General features: G+C 49.8%; 4 protein-coding genes across 4 annotated transcripts in view; 1 reads left to right on the forward strand and 3 right to left on the reverse strand.

Annotated features, from left to right (window-relative positions):
* Positions 1-98: 98 nt before the first annotated feature.
* On the forward strand, positions 99-6970 carry ILK (integrin linked kinase). Its single transcript, XM_049780303.1, has 13 exons — positions 99-155; positions 563-691; positions 3892-4057; positions 4343-4438; positions 4599-4695; positions 4794-4877; positions 4972-5057; positions 5200-5309; positions 5668-5795; positions 5871-5992; positions 6086-6185; positions 6287-6417; positions 6575-6970. The coding sequence occupies exons 2-13, from the start codon at positions 603-605 to the stop codon at positions 6722-6724; spliced, it is 1359 nt and encodes a 452-aa protein (XP_049636260.1). The 5' UTR covers positions 99-155; positions 563-602; the 3' UTR covers positions 6725-6970.
* Positions 6941-8226, reverse strand: TAF10 (TATA-box binding protein associated factor 10). The gene is made up of 5 exons (XM_049780444.1): positions 7947-8226; positions 7677-7831; positions 7470-7534; positions 7258-7372; positions 6941-7120 (listed from the first exon to the last, which is right to left on the reverse strand). The coding sequence occupies exons 1-5, from the start codon at positions 8191-8193 to the stop codon at positions 7031-7033; spliced, it is 672 nt and encodes a 223-aa protein (XP_049636401.1). The 5' UTR covers positions 8194-8226; the 3' UTR covers positions 6941-7030.
* A 2905-nt stretch (positions 8227-11131) lies between these two features.
* On the reverse strand, positions 11132-17332 carry TPP1 (tripeptidyl peptidase 1). The gene is made up of 12 exons (XM_049780287.1): positions 17195-17332; positions 16820-16959; positions 14511-14661; positions 14176-14303; positions 13849-14027; positions 13487-13685; positions 13169-13357; positions 12870-12939; positions 12343-12463; positions 12078-12236; positions 11829-11954; positions 11132-11660 (listed from the first exon to the last, which is right to left on the reverse strand). Coding segments are annotated over exons 1-12 (1605 nt in total). The 5' UTR covers positions 17197-17332; the 3' UTR covers positions 11132-11519.
* A 739-nt stretch (positions 17333-18071) lies between these two features.
* DCHS1 (dachsous cadherin-related 1) overlaps positions 18072-22506 on the reverse strand; it is a 40940-nt gene continuing 36505 nt past the window's right edge. The window contains exons 18-21 of the mRNA XM_049780495.1: positions 22248-22378; positions 21884-22167; positions 21445-21583; positions 18072-21130 (exon numbers count right to left, since the gene is read on the reverse strand). Coding sequence (XP_049636452.1) covers positions 18519-21130; positions 21445-21583; positions 21884-22167; positions 22248-22378 — 3166 coding nt within the window. The 3' untranslated portion in view covers positions 18072-18518. The remainder of the gene's footprint in view (positions 21131-21444; positions 21584-21883; positions 22168-22247; positions 22379-22506) is intronic.

Here is a 22506-nt window from a genome sequence, read left to right on the forward strand (position 1 = left end):
GAGTTGAGCCACTGGCGGGCTAGACGAGCCGGGGAGGAGGGCGGGGGGAGCGAAGGAGGCCCGCGGCGGCCGGAGACGGCCAGGGGCGGGGCGGGGCCGGGCAGCGGGGCGCGGCCGGACGGGAGTTCCCCGGAGAAGGCTCCTGCAGCCCGAGTCCCGGTGAGTGCTCGGAGGACCCGCGCCCCCTCCCCGTAATTCAAAGCAGCTGTTCCGTCAATCTTCTGCGGGAGTTTGGGGAGGGACGGCGGGCTTCCCTAGCCAAGGATCCCCCAGTTCCCTCTTCCAGGCTTTGGGGCGCGGGAACTTTCCCCTCCCCCAGCTCTCTTCTTGGTTTGGGGTTCCTGTATTTGCTCTCTGGCATCCCTCCCTTCTGGAGCTGTATGCAACCCCCTAACTTACCTGGGCCACCTTTCCCTCGCACCTCGAACCCCAGGCGGGATCCCCATCCCGCTATCTCCAACTCCTTCCTTCCCGGCGTCCAGTCCCCGTTATAACCCCAATAGAAACACTTCTCAAGGTGCCAGAGCTTGGGACTCCAACCCCCTTCCCTGGTGCCCCCCTCCCCGTCCCCAAGTCTAGGGGACCCAGTCTGGGACGCTGCTATGGACGACATTTTCACTCAGTGCCGAGAGGGCAATGCGGTTGCCGTTCGCTTGTGGCTGGACAACACCGAGAACGACCTCAACCAGGGGTGAGCCGCGGGGGTAGTTTGCTAGCTGGGGGTTAAGAGGAAGAAGGGTGAACACTTGCCCCCCTCCTCTTTGCTGGACACTCAAGTCTGATGATGGGGCGGCTGACTTTTCCTATACTATAGACGTGGGAGGCAGAGGGTCTCCACCGAGCAAACTGGCTGGAAGTCTCACGACAGGAGGCTGTAGGGAGCTTCCCAGACTTAGTATATTAGTTGCATGGGTGAAAAGGGGAGAAAGCTAGTGGAGGAAATTGTTCAAGAGTTCCATATGGCCGGAGGATAAGAAAAAAGAAAAGACTTTGAGCTTTTGTGGGTTGAAGCATTACATGCAAGTGCAGGAAATCAGACTGGAAAGTTCAGCTAGTGTCAGCCGGATTATGCATGGATATTTAGGCTCTAATGCGATCTTTATTCTAAGAACAAGAGTTTAAAACCCCAAGTAAAGAGATGTTGTTATTGTCCATTTTTAAGTGTCATCTTGGATGTTTTGTGAAGAGCAGGTGGTGATGTGAAGAGAGGCAATTGCCCGATGCATTCCAGAAATGTCAATGATTTGGACTAGAATAGAAGCAGGACTAGAAAGAAAATATTGATCTGATTCAGAACTCTTTAGAATGAAAAATTAGTGACATATTGCTTCTAAAAGATGTTTGGGGGAAAAATAGAGGATAATGACTGTGTTTCTGGCTTCAGCACTTGGCTAGATGCTGATTCGTTTCACTGAGATAGACAAGAGTTTAGTCTTTAGATGATGAGTTCAACTCTGTTTTGTTTTTATTTGGGGGCCACACCCAGCAGTGCTCAGGGATTACTTCTGACTATTCACTCAGAAATTACTCCTGTCAGCTCAGGGAACAATATGGAATGCCTGGGATCAAACCAGGTCAACCATGTGCAGGGCAAGCACCTTATCTGCTGTACTATCACTCTGGACACTTTGAAGTGACAGTACTTCATTTCAGTGAGATGGAAATGTCAGTAGGTTATTCAGATGCCAAATTGAATTTCAGGAGAAATTTCAGGAGAAAACAGACTTAGAGGGATATTAATATACAGACGATACCTGAAGATGCGTAAAATATAGGAAAATGAAAGAGAAGGGCAGGAGAGGAGAAGGCTGTAAGACCTAAGAAAAGCAAGTGAAGATTGAAGGAGAAACAGGAAAATGAGTTTAGTAAAGCATAGAGTAGTAAACAGAAGGGAGTGGCCAACAATAGCATATGTTGTTGAGAGGCCTTGGATCTACAATTAAGGATATATTTGATCTCTGTGAAGGCCTTTTCAGAGAAAACTGGCAAAGAAACCAGCTTATCCAAGGTTTCATTTACAGAACGATATTGAGCACCAGAGGTCCAGAATCAGACAGAATGTCTCCCCTCAAGGCAGCGGAACTGTGGCAGATTAAATGAAAGATGAGAAAAAAGAGTGAATGTTGACAAGTTTCTTAAGGCTGCTTGAGACAAAAAACAATCAAAATGATAGTAATACTGATTTAGGACGAATTTTAATATATTTTATTTTTGTAAGACTGGGAGAGTCGAAAAGGGTTTTGGGGGAAGGGTCACCTCATTTTTGTCCAGGATTCACTGGTTCCCATTAAGCTCTCTACTACATTTCTTTTAGAACTTGGGTCCTTCGTTCTATTTTTCATGTTGTTAAAACTGTTCTCTGATAAAGACAGTGAGAAACATTATAATGTGGGAGTAGATAACCTGTTGGCCTCATGGGATTAAAGTTTTGGCTCTGAGATGACCAGTAACCAGACTGGGCAGAGCTCTCCTGCCTACACTTGGGCCCTCAGGACTGCTTTGCAGAGTTATATGGACTGCATTTGCTGGTTAGTCAGGGTATAAATTAAAAAAACAGAAAGGCAAAACTGACTGATGAGCAGGGGAGAGGGAAACCCAATCCCCAAAAAAGCTGCTGGCTATCTCTGAAAGTAGATGAGGGCAACTGGAGGGAAATCATTCATTCATTAAAGGTTACACACCCGCAGCTTTCAACTGCTGTGGGGGCATATGGGTGGCCAAATCCCAGATTAGTTAGTTCTAGGTCCCTGCCTAGAACCCCCACACGGAAATGACCACAGCACTAAGGCATCCGGAGACTGCCAGTGGAGACTGTGGCCCGCCCTATGCTCCGCCCCTTGGATCTGTAGCCCTGGTCTTGGAGGGAATTTCCTTTTATGGCCCCAGGCAGTCAGGCAGGCCTTGCTCCTATCAAAGTGTTTTAGTTTTTTTTTTTAACCCTTTTTGTAATATTGGGAGAAGAAAAAAGGTAGTGTTCTTTCTAAAGAAACAACCTTTTATTTTTTGTTTTGTTAGATGCTCCGGGTTTCTGAATAGAAAAAAAAGCCTGTTTATGTGGTGATTTTTATTTATCTTAACGCTGACTTACCAAGTTTTTCATTATTATAAATATGTCTAAACCATGTTAGTTCCCTTCCATTTATTAATATTTTTGTAATATAACCAATCAATAGCTTACTCCTTCTACCATACCTCTCCCCCAAATACTCTCACATACACATTAAATACCTTGAACACTTGTCAGTACATTCTCTCTAGAAGCTTAAAATCTAATAGACAATAAATAGTCCATAGACAGTTTTACAGAGTGACAATTATTGTTAGAAGAGGGATGTACAAGATGCTCAAAAAAACCGGAAAGGACGGGGCCGGGTAGGTGGCGCTGGAGGTAAGGTGTCTGCCTTGCAAGCGCTAGCCAAGGAAGGACCGCGGTTCGATCCCCCGGCGTCCCATATGGTCCCCCCAAGCCAGGGGCGATTTCTGAGCACATAGCCAGGAGTAACCCCTGAGCGTCAAACGGGTGTGGCCCAAAAAACAAAACAAAACAAAAAAAACCGGAAAGGACCAACAAATCGACAGATGGTGCAAAGAAAGTACAGGGCTACAAGATAAAGAATGCTATCGTTTAATGACAGGGCATGTCAGGGAAGAAAGGCTAGTGGGAAATCAAGACAGGAATCATGGAGTTATTGGGATTTCAGATATAAGATGGTTGATTTGGAGCTCCTGGAGGTTCAAAAATTAGAAATATGTTGGAGTTGCTGGCATAAATAAGGAAACTCTGGAGATTTCCTGAGGAGAGCCATTACCTCACAATTGTCAGTTTTGTTGCACCAAACCCTTTGCCCCCTTCCCATCTTCAGCTCAGTGACCATTACCCTTTCCTCTAAGGGATGATCATGGTTTCTCCCCTTTGCACTGGGCCTGCCGAGAGGGACGCTCAGCTGTGGTTGAGATGCTGATCATGCGAGGGGCACGAATCAATGTGATGAACCGTGGGGATGACACTCCTCTGCATCTGGCAGCCAGTCATGGACACCGTGATATTGTACAGAAGGTATGTATCATACCTCCTCCCGTTCCTAACAAATAGATCCTTGTGAATGAATTGCTGGCATTGTAATATACTGACTTACAATGCTATATAGAAATAAGTTATCGTATATGTTGTGTTATACAGTACATTATTGTACCATATATTATATATGAAATTATATCATTGAATACACTTCTAATGTATTATAGAAAAGTATGTGTACTAGTCTCCCTTTGTGCTTCAATACCTAGTTTTCATTTGGAACTTACTGTACTTCTGTCTCTTCTCTTTGCCTATGTGAACCAGCTGCTACAGTACAAAGCTGATATCAATGCAGTGAATGAACATGGAAATGTGCCTTTACATTATGCCTGTTTTTGGGGTCAAGATCAAGTAGCAGAGGTGAGAACTCAGTATGGATGGGAAACACCTCAGTGACATTATTTTGGAACTTTTAAGTCAACCCAACGTGTGAGTTTTTGAGTGTATATGACACAGTAAGTGAACTGTGCCCATATGACAATCAAGCGGAGAGCTCATCGTGGCTACCTTTTCATTCCAGGACCTGGTGGCTAATGGGGCCCTCGTCAGCATCTGTAACAAATATGGAGAAATGCCTGTAGACAAAGCTAAGGCACCCTTGAGAGAGCTTCTCCGAGGTCTGTTCCCTACAACTTAAGTCGTCTTATTTTGTCCCCTTCCCCCTTTCTTCTCTTCATACCACAACTCAGGCTAAGACAGTGTCTTTCTTTCATAGAGCGGGCAGAGAAGATGGGCCAGAATCTCAATCGTATTCCATATAAGGACACATTTTGGAAGGGGACCACCCGCACTAGGCCTCGTGAGTCAGTCGTGAGAAGGGTGATATGGGAGCAATCTGGGGGCTCCTGGGCTGGTTTGGAGATGCTAGGTACCTGACCTGCCCACACTCTCAGGAAATGGGACTCTGAACAAACATTCCGGAATTGACTTCAAACAGCTCAACTTTGTGGCGAAACTCAACGAAAATCACTCTGGAGAGGTGACCCCTGCTTTTTGTACCCCTCCTGCCCCTAATCCCCAAGTATTCACTTGCCTGCTCTCATTTTAACTTTCTCCTCCAGTTAGTGGCAAAAGAGTGGTGGCCGAAATTAGACCTTCCTAACCCTTACCTATTTCCTCAGCTATGGAAGGGCCGCTGGCAGGGCAATGACATCGTGGTAAAGATGCTGAAGGTTCGAGACTGGAGTACAAGGAAGAGTAGAGATTTCAATGAGGAGTGTCCTCGGCTCAGGTGGGTAGTCTAACTTAGAACCTAGCTGCTGGATCCTAGAAACTAGCAACTAGTGGGAGTACTTTTATTTGGGGGTAGGCAAGTACTGGCTCCTAAAGTGTAAATCAGGCTACGGCAGTTCTCAACCAGTTGGGCTAATGATTTAGAGTGAGGGCCCAACATAGTGGTGATCCTTGGTTCCTGCACCCCAATTTTATCCAGGCAGTGCTGAGGGCTGCCAGGGTTACACCTAGTGGTGCTGGGAGGGGCATCTCCAGGACTGTACCTAATGGTGCTTGGGAAACTAATGATGCTGGGAATTTGAACCAGGGTCAGGTGCATGCTCCCAGTTCTTTTACACCATTACTCCCTTTCTCAGGATTTTCTCGCATCCAAATGTGCTTCCAGTGCTAGGTGCCTGTCAGTCTCCACCTGCTCCTCACCCTACCCTCATCACACACTGGATGCCATATGGATCCCTGTACAATGTGCTACATGAAGGCACCAGTGAGTAAAGTAAAATAAGTCTCATGGGAGTGGGGGTAATATAAGTATCTCCAAACTCTCTTTTGCCTCCTTTAGATTTTGTTGTGGACCAAAGCCAGGCTGTGAAATTTGCATTAGATATGGCAAGGGGAATGGCCTTCCTACACACCCTAGAGCCCCTCATCCCAAGACATGCACTCAACAGCCGCAGTGTAATGGTGAGGTCACAACTTAACTCCTGGCCCAGGTCCCCAGAAGCTCTTTCCCTATCTATAATGGTATTATATCCTTGCACCTATCTACCTTCTCAGATTGACGAGGACATGACTGCTCGAATCAGCATGGCTGATGTCAAGTTCTCCTTCCAGTGCCCTGGTCGCATGTATGCCCCTGCTTGGGTGGCTCCAGAAGGTGAGTGAGGGCATAGTATTGGGAATGAAGAAAGATAAGCTAAAGGTGATGGAAGGGGCCATAGGAGAGGAAACTGGAACAGATAAGTTTTATCTCTTCAGCTCTGCAGAAGAAGCCTGAAGACACAAACAGACGCTCAGCAGACATGTGGAGTTTTGCAGTGCTTCTGTGGGAACTTGTGACACGGGAGGTGCCCTTTGCTGACCTCTCCAACATGGAGATTGGAATGAAGGTGAAATCACAACTTCATACATGTGTTGGTGGAGGGCCAATAAATGTAGTATGCCTGGATCCTCCCTTGTGAAATATCCCATCCTTGAGGGCTGAAGGCCTCTTCCAACATGAAAACCAAATTCTGAGGCCCACCTTCTCTTCCTCTGTATTTGCAGGTAGCACTGGAAGGCCTTCGGCCTACTATCCCACCAGGCATTTCCCCACATGTTTGTAAGCTCATGAAGATCTGCATGAATGAAGACCCAGCTAAGCGACCCAAGTTTGACATGATAGTGCCTATCCTCGAGAAGATGCAGGACAAATAGGGCCTGTTCTCCAGAGGTGTCAGGACATGGTTAGGGGACTGTGCATCCCCAAAGCAGCAGTTCTCTGGTTGCATCCCCTGCCTCCAGTCATGGTACTACCCCAGCAATGGGGCCCATCCCCTGCCCCCATCTCTGCCACTGTGGCCCCAAGAGGGGCTGGGCTCAGAGCTTTGTCACTTGCCGCAAGGTGTCTCCCAGCATGGGAGGGATCAGCCCTGCCTGTCACAATAAAGTTTATTATAAAAACAGGCTTGTGTGGGAACAAGGAGACAAACAAGTACATTTAGGAAGCTAAATATTGGTGGCTCAGGTGAAGTAGTGCGGCTTCTTCACATTGATGCCGTACTCGCTGAGGGCAGGAGTCAAATCCTCCATAGTTAAAGTGTACTTGCGGTCCTGAGGGGAGAGGGGGAGAAAATCGGTTGAGCAGAAACCCAGCTTCCAATCCCAAGTGGGTGACTGAATGAATAGACCCTTCACCTCCCCCGCAGGGGGAAGGTAATGAGGGAGAGCCAACAAGCCTTCAGGCACACCTTGCTCTTGCTTCGGGAGCTGCCAGAGGCCGTGCCCTTCATTTTGCAGTGCTGCAGGGCATCGTTGGCAATATCGGAGATGAATTTCTGGGCAGCGAGGGAGATGAGCCGAATTCTAGAGAGGACAAAACCGGCATGAGGGAGGGAGAGGTAGACCCCCCCCCCCCCGAAAACTAGATCAGCCCCACACCAGCTCCGTGTTGATGACTTACATGCGCGGGTCTGAGGCTTCGAAGCCGGCTCTGTTCAGATAGTAACCGGTCACGGCGTCTGGGATCTGAAAAATGGAACGGGGGCGTCAGTTGGGGATGGGGGGCCGGGAAACGGAGCCGATTGGGCCGGCCCATCCTTGGGGCTCCGGATGGGCCCCGAGACCCAGGCGGCCAAGAGGAGGCGGGGAAAAGCCGGAGGAAGCCCACCGTCGGCGTGTAGTCCTCCAGCTGCATGAGGAAGTCCACGAGAGGGGTGCTGGAGACCACCGGCTTCACGTCTCCGTTGGCCGCGCTCGGCAGCACGTAAACCCCGTTCGACATGGCCCCCTCCGGGGGCGCCGCGCCTCCCGCCGCCACTGGAGCTGGAGGAGAAGCAGCGGAGCCGGGTGTGGGCGACGGGGCCGGGCCACGGGGAGCCCCACCTGCACGCCCAGTCGCCCTCGGCCCCTCACCCGCCCGGCCCGGCCCGGCCCTCACCCGCCCCGCGCCGCTCGGCCGGCTCTCCGGCACGCGCAGCCACGGCGCCCGCGCCCACGGCCGCGGCTCCGGCTCCGGGTCCCCCCGCAGTGCCCGCCGGACTGGCCTTGTTCTCCGCGGGCAAGGCGGAGCCGGCGGGCAGAGCGGCGGGGGCCGACACCAGGGGCGCAGAGACCGGGACCGAGGCGGCGGCAGCAGCGGAGGCCGGCGCCGCCTCGGGGTCCGCGCCGGAGCCGCTGCAGCTCATCGGACCGGTGGGCGAGGCGGCGAGCGGAGCCGCTTCCGCTTCCGCCCACGTTACGCACGCCGCGCTGACGTCACGCGCCCGACCACGGCCCGTCCCGGCCTAACCCGGGGCCTGCAGCCTCCTTTGGGGAACCAGGCGCCCAATGACAGGACTCAGATCAAGAGGGGTGGAGACGCGGTTCGATGGACCCTATAAATAGCGGACATTCCACTTCCCACGCCTCCATATTGCTAGGTTGAAAGATAATTAAGTATTTACTTTAATACTTTAAGTCATTTAAATTAGTATCTTTATTTAAACACCTTGATTACAAATATGAGGTAGTTGGGTTTCGCTCATGTGAAGAACACCCCCTTCACCGGTGCAACATTCCCATCTCCAATGTCCCAAATCTCCCTCCTCCCACCCCACCCCCGCCTATACTCTAGACAGGCTTTCTACTTCCCTCATTCATTCACATTGTTATGATAGTTTTTGGTTTGGGGACACCTGTGATGCTCAGGGGTTCTTTCCGGCTCTGCGTTCAGAATCATTCCTGACCTTTTGGAATGCTGCGTTCAAGTAACCTTCCCGCTGTATTCTCTGTCCTGTGTCGTTTAGGCAGTTCTGCCAGCAATGGAACCTTGAAAGCGGAGAACACTCTTCTGCTGTCCCGGACCCACTCATCCGAACGATTTAGTATATTGCATTAGGCCAGAGCGATAGTAGCGCCGGGGATCTGATTATAATCTTGCACCATTTATTGTTCCTGAGCACAGCGGGGTGTGGCCATAATTATTCAACCCTCAACCACCCACTCACCCACCCCCAAAAGATTTTTCTTTGGTGCCTGGGATTAAATTTAGGCTAGGACTCTTCCCTACCTAGCAAATCAAGGTAGGTCTAACACCACAGGTTTGGATGGGTCTAACAGCTCAGGGCTCCCAGAGCCTGTCCCAAGCTGTCTAGGTTCCCTCAGACAACTTCAGATACTCTGGAACACCAGTTGCCTACTCTGCATTTCTAGTTCTTTTTTTAGCCTTTTTAATGGTTTCTTGCAGCGTTGGAAAGTCCCTTTCCCTGCCAGCTGTCCATAAAAGCTAGGACAGCAGGAGGATTCACTCACAGTGTGTTATTATTACTGGGCAGCGATTTCAGTTCGGATAATAAACAACAGACACAAAAATTCAACGAATACAGAAATGCGTTTTCAATAAAACAAATATTTAATTGCTATTTGCTAATTCTGAACTAGACTATGGCCTGAAAACACAAAGTTTTTAGGAGGGCAGGATCCAGTATTATAGGCACCAATGGTCTTGGAAAGGGAGGTAAACAGTAAACATGTTATTTTAATATGTGAACAGAAGTAGAGGTGGAATGTCAGTGCAAAGGGATGTCAGGAACTAAAATTTTTCACCTACTTATGTTGTCAAACATATGAAAAAAAATAAAGAGATGGGATTGGAACGATCAATTGTACAGGAGATGCAGCCAACCCCTAGTTCGAACCATGGAATCCTATATGGTTCCTTCAGCCCACTAGGAGTGATTTCTGAGTGCTGAGTAACGACTAAGAACTGCCGGATGCGACACCAAAAATTAACTAAATAAAAAGATGATCAGCAGCTTACTTGCCCAGATTCTCTTAGTCTACAAGAACCAAAATCATTGACATATTTCAGAGTTCAATTATTTTTAGCTTTAGGAAATTAAGATTCACAAAAGGAAGTGCTATGTGAGCTAAGTAACTGAACATTAGGAATCAGGAACAGGGGTGTGGATAGTGTTAAGAGGACCCATCTTGAGCAAAGGAAAATGTAGACTGAGGGGAGGCAGAAAGTAGGAGGGTAAAGAATTTGGTACTTCAGCATATATAGTAAGGAAGGAAGCAGGTTATGAGTCATAATAAAAATCCAGAACATTATCAATAGTCTTTGAAGAGTCATAAGCAAATGACCCTATAACATTTTTATTTTATTATGAAAGTTAGGGAAGTAAAAAGTAGGAAGTTAGGAGACATTTTGCAAAGTCCTTCTACATTTCAGTGGAGAGAAAATAATATTGGAAATATTAAAAAGTAGGTAAATTTTAGGTATATTTATTGTGGATCAAGATAATATTTAAAAGGTAAAACCAGTAGAAATTGCTGATTAAAGATGTGGGTTGAGGGTGGGTGGGGAGGGAAGGAAATAAAAGTAGAGAATGACAGGCATAATCTGTCTTGATTAGAAGAAACGTTATAACTTTTACCAAGAAGAAACTATAAAGAACTCTTTGAAGTTACATAGGAGTTTTGAGACTGAGGATGCAGTTCAGTGGTAGAGCATTTAGCTTGCATGTATGAAGTCCTGGGTCTTACCCCTGATACTGCCACCCACCCTCTACTAAAAAAAGAAAAAGGAAAAAAGAAAAAAAGGAAGAAAAGGGAAGTGCTGAATATCACACATCTTGCATTTCTATTAGAAAGTCTAATTTCATGAGATGGTGATGGCTGGTGGATAGCAGCAATTGGTTTATTAGAGGGACAATGGGTAGAATGAAGAGGAACTTACTAAGGACAGAACACTAGAATAATATACACCAACATTCAACGATGCATTCAATGATAAAGCAGAGAAAGAGGAGAATTTAAGGTGGGGAGTTAGGCCTTGGAAAACAGGAAATAGACAGCTGATAGAATCCATATAACAAATATGGGAAGTATGGGGCTGGACTGGAGAGATAGCATGGAGGTAAGGTGTTTGCCTTTCATGCAGAAGGATGGTGGTTCGAATCCTGGCATTCCATATGGCTCCCTGTGCCTGCCAGGGCGATTTCTGAGCCTAGAGCCAGGAGTAACCCCTGAGTGCTGCCGGGTGTGACCCAAAAACCAAAACAAAAATAAAAAACAAATATGGGAAGTATAAGTATGTACTGGTGACTGAAAGGCTATTGTTTCTTAGAGGCAGGGGAAGAAAAATGGGGAAAGTGAGAGAGCAGAGTTATCAGTGCAATACAGTAATGAGCAGACATGAGGTGAAACAAAGAGATTGTAGACAAGCCTTGGGGGAAGTCTAGTTGAAATGAGAGAGGATAAATGAGGGAGAAGAATTGGAAGCTGTGGGCTCTCAAACAATATTGGTTAAAGCAGCTGCCAAAGATGAAGCAAGGATAGAGAAAGACCTGAGCATATGATGGAAAGATTGGCAGTCACATCAAATTTACAGCATTTTAGGGTATAGGATAGAAGCAATCAGCGGCAGTTACATTGAGGGATCTGTAGGGATTCAAACAGTGCAGATTCAGATACCAAGTCACTAGCTGTGGGGCAGGAGAGAGGCTCATTATCTCCTACCAAGACAGGATCAAGGGTTGACCAATGTTTTCAGCAGGGCTGGGAAATTGGGTGTTCCCCAGCCTGTCACAGGATCCCACCCAGGACCAGAGCAGAAGCCTTCACCTTGCACCTCTTCATTCAGACAGGACTGATGGCAGCCAATGGTTACCTAGGAAGAAGGAGGGCATTACAACTGGATCTGTTGGTAAAAGTGTTAACAGATTACACATCCGGTCTTGTAGTCCTACCCAATAGGTATTGTCCCATAACTGTCCTCAAGTTCGTCTTAGCACTCCCCAGAGTCATGAAAGCATCTTTATACACCAGCCACACTCACATCAAAGAGTCCTGCCCCATGCTGCTGGTAGAGCCTTGGGTTGAGGAAGCCAAGAGGGGGACGGCCACTGAGGAGTCTATGTTCATTTATCAGGGACAGCAATCCCCCAAACACTGGTGTAGAGGCCTGCAAAGAAGAAGCAGAAGAGGTAAGAGGCTCAGTCGGGCGTACTGACATTAAAAGGAATACCTAAAAGTAGCAGAGGTCTTTGAGGAGTTAGGTTTAGAGTTGTGCTAGGCTGATTCTCACCGAGGTGCCAGATACCCATGGAATGGGCACACCATTGCTGACCACCCAATAGCCATCAGAGAGCGCTGCCACATCTGGGTAAGCACGGCCACTGGCATTGAAGTAAGAGGATGGTGGCAAGTGGGGACTGGAACTCAGGAACTTGTTTACAGCTTCCTCCTAAAAGGTATTGTGGAGTATTCACTTGTAGACTGCTCAGCAAGCAGTCTGGAAGCCTATTAGCTCCCCAGCACTCATCATTTAATCTGCATAAACATATGCATACCTGGTATGAAGGACGTGGAAACACATTGCTGAAGCCACCACCGCTGATATAGTCAACAACCTCTTTTGTGACTAGGAAAGGATTCCCGAAGGCTGTGCCTCCCACTGTGGTGACATAGGGGCTGGGTGTGGAAGAAAATATTATGACTGCAGGGGGATCTCAGAAAACTTTCAACATGTGTGGGGGTGAATGAGTATGACTTGGATCTCACTGAAATAGACATATTCTATGTGAGAGATAGTACTTCGAGTGACAGAGAGGTTTGAGCACTCACAGCACAAACTGAGTTAATTGTGACAACTTTGCCCTGATGAATATCCACCAAATCTCTCCCCAAAAATGCCTGGGTCCTACTCATAAGACCTAGGATCTGATCTAAGGGAAGAAGAGGAGAATGCAGAAAACAGGGCAGGTTGCTGAGGGCTGAGCGGTGGAAGCATCTTGTGGATTGAAATCAAAAGTTCTAAACATTGAGTTCTCTGATGACTGCTGGTAGTCACAGGTAAGTGGTAAGGTAGGGTGCATACCTGGAAGCAGGGAAGGAGGGACGGAACTGTTGTCTTCCAGAGACAGACCAACATCCAGCTCCACTGTCACCTGCAAGAAGACCAATTTTAGCTCTCTGTTTAGTCAGCAGACCTCACGGTTCTGATATCAAAGAGGAAATTTCAGGACTAGTTTTATGACCAGAGTTCAGAATTTGGGAGGCCAGGTTAGCACATCCCTGATGAATTTGAATTTTGAGTTAGAAGTTGTGCTCAGGGGACTTTGGGAGTCAAAGCTCCCAAGATAAATGAGTGATGGTGTTTAGAGCAAAAAGTCACACCTGAGGCGAAGAGGAGGGTAAGGCCCCGAGCAGCAGCTTTCTGGAACTCGGTATTGACACGCTGGATGTAGACGCTGCTGAGTGAATCCTCATCATCACCGTAGCTCACAGTGTGCACATGTGGCAGAGAAGATTGGTTACTGAGCAGCAGGAGCCACTGCAGGAAGGGTTCCTGTGATTCATGACGGCCTGGATAGTTTTTGAAGGGGGAAACAGTGCCATCATTTGGGGGTTCCTGGAGCTTTTGGAGCTCCCTTCAGGAAGCAGGGCTCAACACTCATCCCATCTCAGCCTCCTCCACCAGTTCCTAGGCAGTACCAGGGCTACTGTAGACCCAGGTGGAGATGTTGGCACCAGCACTCATCAGGTACTCCACGTCAAGACTGGCCTCGATTCCAGCATGGCCCTGACCCTGTTTCCCGACCACACGGTCTACAGACGCCTGGTGTTCAAATTTCCCACCAAAGAGGCGCATGAACTCAGCCAGGTCTGACTCATGAAAATACTGTTCCAGGAACTGTGGAGAGAATCAGAGTGGATATAAGGAGTTGAAAGTCATGGTCCGAAAGGTCAGAGCAGGGGAAACCAAGGAAGCTCATATGCTAAGGTATAAGAGCCCAGGTGTTAGGTAGAGTCCAGAACTTTGGATAGAATGTGAGGCCCCTGAACTTGGGACTCACCTGGGCACAGGCTTGACTGTTGTTGGTTGTGCCAGAACCCACATCTTGTGCTGTCAAGTTGTATCGCTCACGAATCACAGATGGAGTGACCCCCAGGTGCAGGCCAAAATTCCCTGCCACCTGTGGCTTAGGGCGTTGCTTCAGTGATGATATGGGAGGAAAGCGATGCAACCCCCCCACTGTAGAAAGGGAGCAAGATTTGAGGAAGAGAACTTTGGGGCTCCAGTCTCCATTTTACCATTGCCACTGCCCTGTCCCAGGTTCTTCTCACTTTCCCCACCACCCTACCTCTCCTATCCCAACTTTCAACAACCCTGAGAATGTTACCAAAGTCCACATGGGAGGCCAAGGCCTTCGGGAGCTGATAGGGACTAGAGGATCGTAAAGCACGAGTCTCTGCAGGACCTCCCACATAGTGATGAAATTCAGCCCCAGACAGCAACAGCTCTGCCTGTCTGTAGGTAAAACATCCAAGAATGGGGGTCAGAAAGCATTGGCCTAAGCAGGAGGCTGCCAAAACATCTCTAAGCATCTCATTATGGTCTCCCATAGGCATAAGGCATAAGCTCTTCACCCAAAAAGCTCTTGGCTCCCTCACATTGGTGCATTTATCTCCTGGATGAATGATTGATTCCCTCAACAGGGCCATCATTCCCTCTCACCGGACACTCAGCTGGCAAGTTAGAAAGTCCTCTGTGGTCACTGAGTGGCAGTTTCGAGCTCCAGCCGCCAAGAGCCATTTTTGGACTGTGCGGAGAGTCAGTGATGATGGCCGCACTAGTTCAGCCACATCCTCCAGGGTCAGGTATTTTCCTGCAGAGATTCGGGAGATGCTCTTGCCTTCATTCATTCATTCTTTTTCCAAGTGGCCCTCTTTGAACCTTAACCCAGAGATATGAAGAATTCCCGGGGAGAGATGAAGTACTAGCACAAGGATTAAGGCTGCTCAGTTAAGGGCCCCCTATGTGAGGCTTCACTTGGGAGGACACATAAATCTCTCTAAAAAGATTTCCTAGGGTGCTTGGAGCAGGGTCTTGAAGGATCACTAGGACTTTTCTAACAAAAAGACAAGCTGTGCAGGTACAGGCTATATTTGGGAGGCCACAGAACAAAATCTCAAAGGTTTTGGAAATCTATGGCCAGGAATATAGATTTACTCTAACAACTAATAAACCAATAAACCACAGTATGCATCGCCATGGTAGTAAAAAAGATTGATAAATTTTCTATTTTGAGTATCTTCAGTCAGAACTTTCAGACCTTAAAAAGATAACCTCTAATTTGCTCATTTTTTTTCATACTTTGGGGTTTTGAACTTTATTTGATTTTATTTTTTGGCAGTGTTTCGGGTTTATTCCTACTTCTGTGCTCAGAAATCACTCTTGGTGGTCCTAAGGAACTGTTGGGGATTGAAATGGGGTCAGATGCATACAAGTGTCCTAACCCCATCCTATCACTTCAGCCCCAATTTTGAACTTTAAATATAGTAAAATATATAGTACAAAGGTTAAGATGCTTGCTTTGTGTTGTATATGTAAACATTTCAATGGGATTATTATGTTACTGACCCTACCCTGATTGGTGATTGTGCCCTGCCCTAGGGTGTGACCTGGCATTCTGCTCCCACCCCTTAAAGGGCAGTATTGCAACAGCTTTGTACATAGCTGATGCCTGTTTAATCGCCAGCACTGCAAATGGTCCCCAGAATAGCTTGGAGTGATCCCTGAGAAGAGCGAGGAGAAAGTTCTGAGTACATCCTGATGTGGCCCAACTCTCCTTCCCAAACTTTTATTTAAAGCCAAAACCAAAAACAATTGAGTTGGTAACAATAAGGGATAGTTGGACACTGAAAATAACTTCTAGGGTTATTTTCAGATTTAGAACCGAAAACTACAGGGCTGGAGAGATGGTATAGTGGGTAGCATGCTTGCCTACCATACAGCAGATTGGGGTCCAAAATCCCGCACCTCATACAGTTTCCTGATCCCTTAAAGGAATGACGCCTGAGTACAGAGCCAAGATTAAGTTCATTGTAGGGATTGACTTTGAATGGAATCCCAGGAGTTAAGGCTCAGAGGAGGCACATGAGAGGAACTGAGATGGGGAAGACTTACAGCTTGGGTACTGCAGCTAGCGAGGGTCTGGGGGAGGATAGTCAGTGGGTATGAGGCAGAATATCAGAGCATAAATCATTGGAAACTTTAATGCCAATATGAAGGAGGAAAAGGGAGTGGACTTGAGGTGGAGGTCCTCTGAAGACAAGGTGCTAGGTCCCCATTTGCTTGCTGGCTGCTAGGCTACAGTCATAATATGACTCTAGATCTGATTAATTACATACACATTTTTGGTTTCTACCTTGATGAATACAGATGGAAAGTTTCAGGGTAAAGAATGTGAATTAATTTTGGGTATTTTCATTCCAATTCACTTTATTTGGGGAGAGGGGTTCCTAACAATGCTCGGGAAATCTGGAGCAACTCCCAATGATATCTGGCCAACAAGGCTGGTTGCAGTGCTTGGGACTCCCCAGGGCTATTAACGGGGACTCTCCAGGCCGCAGGGGTCCTCAAACTTTTTAAACAGGGGGCCAGTTCACTGTCCCTCAGACCATTGGAGGGTCTGACTATAGTAAAAACAAAACTTATGAACGAATTCTTATGCACACTGCATATATCTTATTTTGCAATGAAGAAACAAAACAGATACAAATACAATATGTGGCCTGCGGGCCATAGTTTGAGAACCACTGCTCCAGGGCTATTATCAGGCAGTGTTCAAGACAACATGTGCTGCTGATTCTGAGTCCCTGTTCACTTTTCCATTCAGAGCCATTTTCACTCATCTGCCCTGACATCACCCCTTCCAGGAGCACTAAAGCACCACCTGACAGAATCTCCCAGCCCATGCCCAGTTGTGTCCCTCAACTGCAACCCACATGCCTCCTCCAGCCCTCCCCACCCCCAAGAGGCACCGTATTGAGGAGAGGCAGGGTCCGACACAGCCTGCACCAGTTCAGCAAGTCTCTCCAGGTTCTGTTGCCTCAAGGCAAATGTGAGACTCAGCTCTTCCTCCGGGGCTGCACGGCCCAAGCGCACCCAACCTGGGGGTATCCTGCGGACGGGGTTCAGGAACATGTGTTTCATTAAGGTGGTGGGATGGGAAATACTAGCCATGAAAATTCGGGGGAAGGACTGACTTTGGGGTCTGAGAAGGGGTGAAGGAACTGAGATGGAGAACTCGATTAGAGACTACAGCGTGAGTACAGCAGCTGGCGAGGGGCGAGAGGAGGCTAGGACTAAGCCAGTGGGTGCAGGGCAGAATACCGCAAAAAGGACAGTCAACTCACATCCACCACTGGTCAGGCTCTGGGCTGTAACTGCATTTGCAGGCCACCACGAGGGCAAGGAGCCCCAGAAAGCTGCGGGGGGAATTAGGGAGGCTTCAACGAGAGCGGATATATCCTTGTGATCCCACCCTCCAACCAGTGATCCCTCCAACGGGACCTCCTAAGACCCTCTTCTCACCACGCGCGGAGCCTCATGTCTCCTTCCTGCAGCTGAGATGTCATGTGAATGATCACGAGGCTTCCCTTTCACCTCCCCCGCTTCTGCTTAGAAACCGGAGCCGGCGCTGGCTCCTCCCTCCAGTGGGTGGTCCTGCCTGCTGGAGGCCTGAGGACTCTACCACTTGGGTCTCTGGGGCCTGCCAAATGGCACACAAGACGCTGGGGAAGGAGAGTGCCTGAAGGGCTCTGACACTCAGATTCGGGCTCATCCAGCTGTGTGCTAGCCGGACAGCACCCGTACTCAGAGCCTAGGCTTTTCCCATGTGTTCTGCCTAACAGAAAGTTGCTCAGGGAAGAGCCTAATCTGCCAAGGGAGCTTTGATTAAATATTCCGCTTGGCTGCCCTGGTATACATCCACACTCTACCTTTAAGATCTCAGGTGTTGAACTGGTTACTCCAAGATCTCTTCCCAGTAATCAACACCTTCCCTCCCCCACACACACTTGGACATTGCCACCAGTCTGCTTTCTCCCTCACTAAGGCAGAGAAGCCAAATGACAGTCATAGGGCAGAGAAAGACAATCCCATTCTGGATGCCTCCATGCCTACCACCACTCAGTGTCTGCTGAGGTTTCTGCAACATGCCAGGTTCCTCCCAATTATTCCCCCATCCCTAAGCCCACCCCCCCCCCCCATAAAACAAAGCTGGACGCTAGATACAAACTGCAGTTTATTAAGGCTCCAGAGTGAGAATTGGCACTTGGTTCTGGACAAGGGCAGGGGTATCAGTGGAACCCAAGGGAGCTGGGCGCCAACAGGCTGGAGGACTTTCCCCAACCCCCTACCCCCAATAAATAAAGTTTCAGCTCCATCTCAGGGTGCTGGTGCAGGGCAAGAAGCCCTTACTGAGGAGGACCCAGGGCTGCTGCCTCCATATTTCTCACCACACTGAACCTGGCCACAGGGCAGTGCCTGATTGAGGACTGTAGTGCTGGTGCTCTGGAGGGGCCAGGGTGAGCTGTGGGACCTGCCCCTAATGGAGGGACGGGGCACCGGCCTCCCCCATGGTCAATCATGGTCCGAAGCTGCCCGGGACAGGCTCAGATGGGGCCTGCATTGGGGACGCTGTGCACATCCCAGGTCAGGGCCCAGCCTGGGCCACAGCTAGATGTGTAGCTCTGTGTCGTCAGGGGGCTCCAGGCCAGACTCTGTGCTGAGTGCTGAGGCTGTGGGGCCCTGGGCTACCCCAAATGGTGAGACAACAGGAGAACGAGCAGCCAGCGGAGACAGTGATGGGGAGAAGCTGGGGGACATGGCTGCTGAGGACAGGGACCCTTCATGGCTGATAGGGGAGCGGTGGGAGGCTGGCGGGAAGATGGCCCGAGTGACAGCTGTGCTGGCTGGCTTGGGGGGCACAGATTTAGCTCCTGGGTGAGCCACGGCAGTGATGAGGGGTGGTGGATCAATACGGGGAGCCGGGGGACATGGACGCGCTTCATCCTTGAGACGGGCAATCTCAGTGAAAACGCTGGCCAGAGGCTGGAACTGAGGGCACCAGCTTAGCAGGTAGTCCCAGTTGTAGCTGCCACGAAGCTCCTCCTCTCCAGCCACAATGGCTGTCAGTGCACCTGCCACGCATGGCTTGCCATCTGCTGGGAAGCCATAGTCCCCAGAAGGTGCAGGGCTGAGGCCACAGCCCCCCAGGAAGGTGGTAGCTGTGGTTGGGGGCCCCTCTTCTCGGTAGAGAGTGGCTCCTGCTCCTGGCAGCAACAGCCCTGCCTTGCGGCCCTTATACCAGGTGTCAGGAGCAGCTGGCTCACAGGATGTATCACTTAGTCCATCTGCATCCTGCTGGATGCCCGAGTCGGGACCACGAGCAGCCAACGAGGAGGCTACGCTTGCCACTCGGGGAAACTCATTGATCATGCGAATCTCGTCATCCTCTGCAGCCTCTGCTGAGCCTCGGCCACTTGAATGTGAAGGGTCCAGGGAGCCACCCCGGGGATAGGGACCCCCAGCTCCTGGCCCGCCGTAGCTGGGGAGAGTCTGGTGATATAGGTGTTCTGAGGGTGGTGGGCTGGGTGGCTCTCGGCCCAGCTTTTGCAGAGTTCCACTAGCCAGAGGTGCTGCCTGTGACATTGGGCCAGGTGCTGCCTCAGCCTTACGGCTGCGGGCCCTCACCAGCCCAAGAACCAGGGCTGCCAGTGCAAGTACCACTACAACTCCTAGGGAGGCTGCTACGGCTCCCACCAAGAGCAGGTTGAGGTCAGGTGCCAAGCCCAGTGCGGTGTGGGTGATGTCCACAGTCACAGGCACTGTGGCACTCCGGGAGCCAGGGAGAGGCCCCCGTGCCATCACCTCTAACCTCAACTCCCGTGGTGCTTCACGGCGAGTCCGGCTCCCAGTCCCCGAGCTACCTGTTCCACTGCCTGGTGCCCGGCTGTCTACCCGTAGGTACAGGACACCTGTAGTCTGGTTGATTCCAAAATAGGGGGAAGAGGTGGCAAGGGAATAGAGTACCAGACCATCGGCACCTCCATCTTCATCTGTGGCCTGCACATGACCCAGGCTGTGACCACGTCGGGCACCTTCTGGCACCTGGAAGTGAAATGCTGGAGCCAGGAAAATGGGGTCATACTCATCCTCTCCGGTCACCAGCACTGACACAGTGACTGAGGCTGAGAGATTCCCAGCATCAGCAGCACCTACCAGTAGCTGGAAGTTTCCCGTGTGTTCATAGTCAAAGGCCACTCGGGCCCGCAGCTCCCCTGTTGAGCTGTTCAGTGCAAATGCCTCACGACCCTCAGGCCCTGGGCCAGCCTCTAGCAGGCTGTAACGAAGCTTCCCAAAAGAACCAGCATCCCTATCAATTGCATGCAGTGTGGTTACAAGAGTGCCTGGAGGCTGGTTCTCTGCCAGGCTGGTGCTGAGCAAGCTCAGGGGGAAGGTTGGGCCATGATCATTCACATCCTGAACCTCAACTGTCACTGGGACTAGAGCAAAGTGTGCCCCTGTAGGGTCAGCTGCCTGCACTACAAGCTGATGTCGAGCCTGAACCTCACAATCTAAGGAATGGGCCAGTCGCAGGGCACCTGAGCTCTCATCCAGCTCAAAGAGCCCCAGAGGGTCACCTGAGGTAAGTGTAAAACGTATGAGACCATGAGGGCCTGGGTCAGCATCTGAGGCCTCCACATGCAGCAGCTCAGCTCCAGTGGGTGTGTCCTCAGGCACTATCACATGGTAGGATGCTTGGGAGAAGATGGGTGGATTGTCATTGACATCTAATACGGTGATCATGATAGGCACTGCTGAGCTGCGAGGAGGCTGCCCCCGATCAGCTGCAGCCACTGTTAGGTTGTACTGGGTCAAGCTTTCAAAATCCAGAGGCTCAAGCAATACCAGGCAGCCCAGAACCCGGGGACCTAGTCCACTATCTTCCCCTGACTCGGCCAGCCTGGGTTCCAGTTGGAAGACTTTGCCCCTGTTGCCGCTAATGATGCTGTAGTCCACAATTGCATGGGTACGGCTCCCGTCAGCATCTGTGGCCTCCAGGGTGAGCAGGGTAGAACCTGGGGGCAGATCCTCAGTCACAGCCACCTGGTAGTTTGGCAATGTGAAGCTTGGGGCATGGTCGTTCTGGTCTTGTAGCTGCACGTGCACTGTGGCTCGAGATGCCCGGCCTGGCATCCCGTGATCTCGTGCTTCTAGCACCACATCCACCACTCCTGGCCCCTCCTGGCCCCAAATCATTGCTCCCACTGTTGTGAATAGAGTTCCTAAGAAGAGAATGGAGAGAAGCGTGCATTCAGCAAAGACTGTGGGTGAGCACAAGAAGGATCCTTTGTGGCCATGGAAATGGTCTCAAAGTTTAGGCCCCTAGGGAAGGGTTTGGTTCTGGGAAATGGTCTCCAGGATTCAGACAATGGCTTCCAGACATGCAGTGGTAACAGGAATAAAAAGGAGACAGAAGAAGGAAAGATCTTCCCTTGATCAGAGATCCAGTTCAGAGATCAGATAAGAGAGTTCAAAGTAGGTCAGAATCTAGAGCCCAATACGGAAAAGAGGAGGTCAGAGCACAAGAAGGACGCACCGTTGTTGGGGTCAACACTGAAGCCCTCAGTAGGGGAGGCCAGGTGGTAGGAGATGTGACCATTGGCCCCTGAGTCCTTGTCGGTGGCAGAGACAGAGAGAATGGCGCTGCCTGGGGGTGTGTGTTCAACCAGCATCACCTAAGATGGGAGGATAAGCAATTATGGCCAAATTTCCTGGAGGCCCCCTCAGACTATGTTCTGGAGTTTGAACTCTTAAACTCTATTTGCCATCCATTCCAGCCTGAAACTCATATTCACTATTAGAATTTCCCACCTTCCCCCATTTCCATCTTTCTATCCCCCTTTACACATCTCCAGGACATTCCCCCTAGTAGAGCTCTCTGTGATCGGTCTGACATCTAGCCCACACAGACCTCAAGCCTCACTGCTTCCCTCCAATGTGAACAATCCAAAGTTCAGATGTGGGGTTCTCAGTACCTGGTAGAGACTCTGAGAGAATACAGGTACATTGTCATTGACATCTTCCACAAGCACTGTGAGATTGGCATGGCCTTGGTGAGGCCCATCATGTGCCAATAGCTGCAGGTGGTAACGGTCATGTTGCTCAAAGTCCAAAGGGCCTGTGAGTGAGACACGGCCTCCATAGCGGCCTACACTGAAGGGATCCTGGGGTCCGGAGGGGCTCAGCACATACCACAACACTGGTCCAGAGTCCACATCATTCCCCGTTACCTGCGCAATCTCTGAGCCAAGGAGTGCATCTGCATCAGAGGGGACAAGTGTATTAAGAATGATCCCAGACCTACCAACCTTTGTATCTCTCACTTTACCCAGCTTTTACCTTCAGATACTCGGAGCTCCCAGGGCTGGGGGATGGTGGGACGATTGTCATTGGTATCGATGACCATCACTGTAAGGGTAGCTGAGCCCACCAGGGCTGGACTTCCTCTGTCTGTGGCCATCAATACTAACCTAGACACAAAGTACTATCAGTGGGTGGGTCCAGGGCTAAGCGGGGTTTGGAGGATTCATGACGGTGTGCATGACTTGGTGTGTATAAGATAGATGGAGGGGAGGAGGGATTCAAGGCAGGGCTTGAA

Source organism: Suncus etruscus, chromosome 9 (assembly GCF_024139225.1).
Source record: "Suncus etruscus isolate mSunEtr1 chromosome 9, mSunEtr1.pri.cur, whole genome shotgun sequence".
Classification (NCBI taxonomy): Eukaryota; Metazoa; Chordata; class Mammalia; order Eulipotyphla; family Soricidae; genus Suncus; species Suncus etruscus.

Excerpts from the sequence above, each read along its gene's own strand:
- ILK (XM_049780303.1), top strand. The coding sequence starts at position 603 with ATGGACGACATTTTCACTCAGTGCCGAGAGGGCAATGCGGTTGCCGTT. Across the intron at positions 5,058-5,199 it reads ACGAAAATCACTCTGGAGAG|CTATGGAAGGGCCGCTGGCA; the intron begins GTGACCCCTGCT and ends CTATTTCCTCAG. Across the intron at positions 5,993-6,085 it reads TCAACAGCCGCAGTGTAATG|ATTGACGAGGACATGACTGC; the intron begins GTGAGGTCACAA and ends CTACCTTCTCAG.
- TAF10 (XM_049780444.1), bottom strand. The coding sequence starts at position 8,193 with ATGAGCTGCAGCGGCTCCGGCGCGGACCCCGAGGCGGCGCCGGCCTCC. Across the intron at positions 7,832-7,946 it reads GGCCGAGCGGCGCGGGGCGG|CTCCAGTGGCGGCGGGAGGC; the intron begins GTGAGGGCCGGG and ends CTTCTCCTCCAG. Across the intron at positions 7,373-7,469 it reads GAAGCCTCAGACCCGCGCAT|AATTCGGCTCATCTCCCTCG; the intron begins GTAAGTCATCAA and ends TGTCCTCTCTAG.
- TPP1 (XM_049780287.1), bottom strand. Across the intron at positions 13,358-13,486 it reads CTGGGTCTACAGTAGCCCTG|GCCGTCATGAATCACAGGAA; the intron begins GTACTGCCTAGG and ends AAAACTATCCAG. Across the intron at positions 11,661-11,828 it reads ATGGGGCAGGACTCTTTGAT|GTAACCATTGGCTGCCATCA; the intron begins GTGAGTGTGGCT and ends CCTTCTTCCTAG.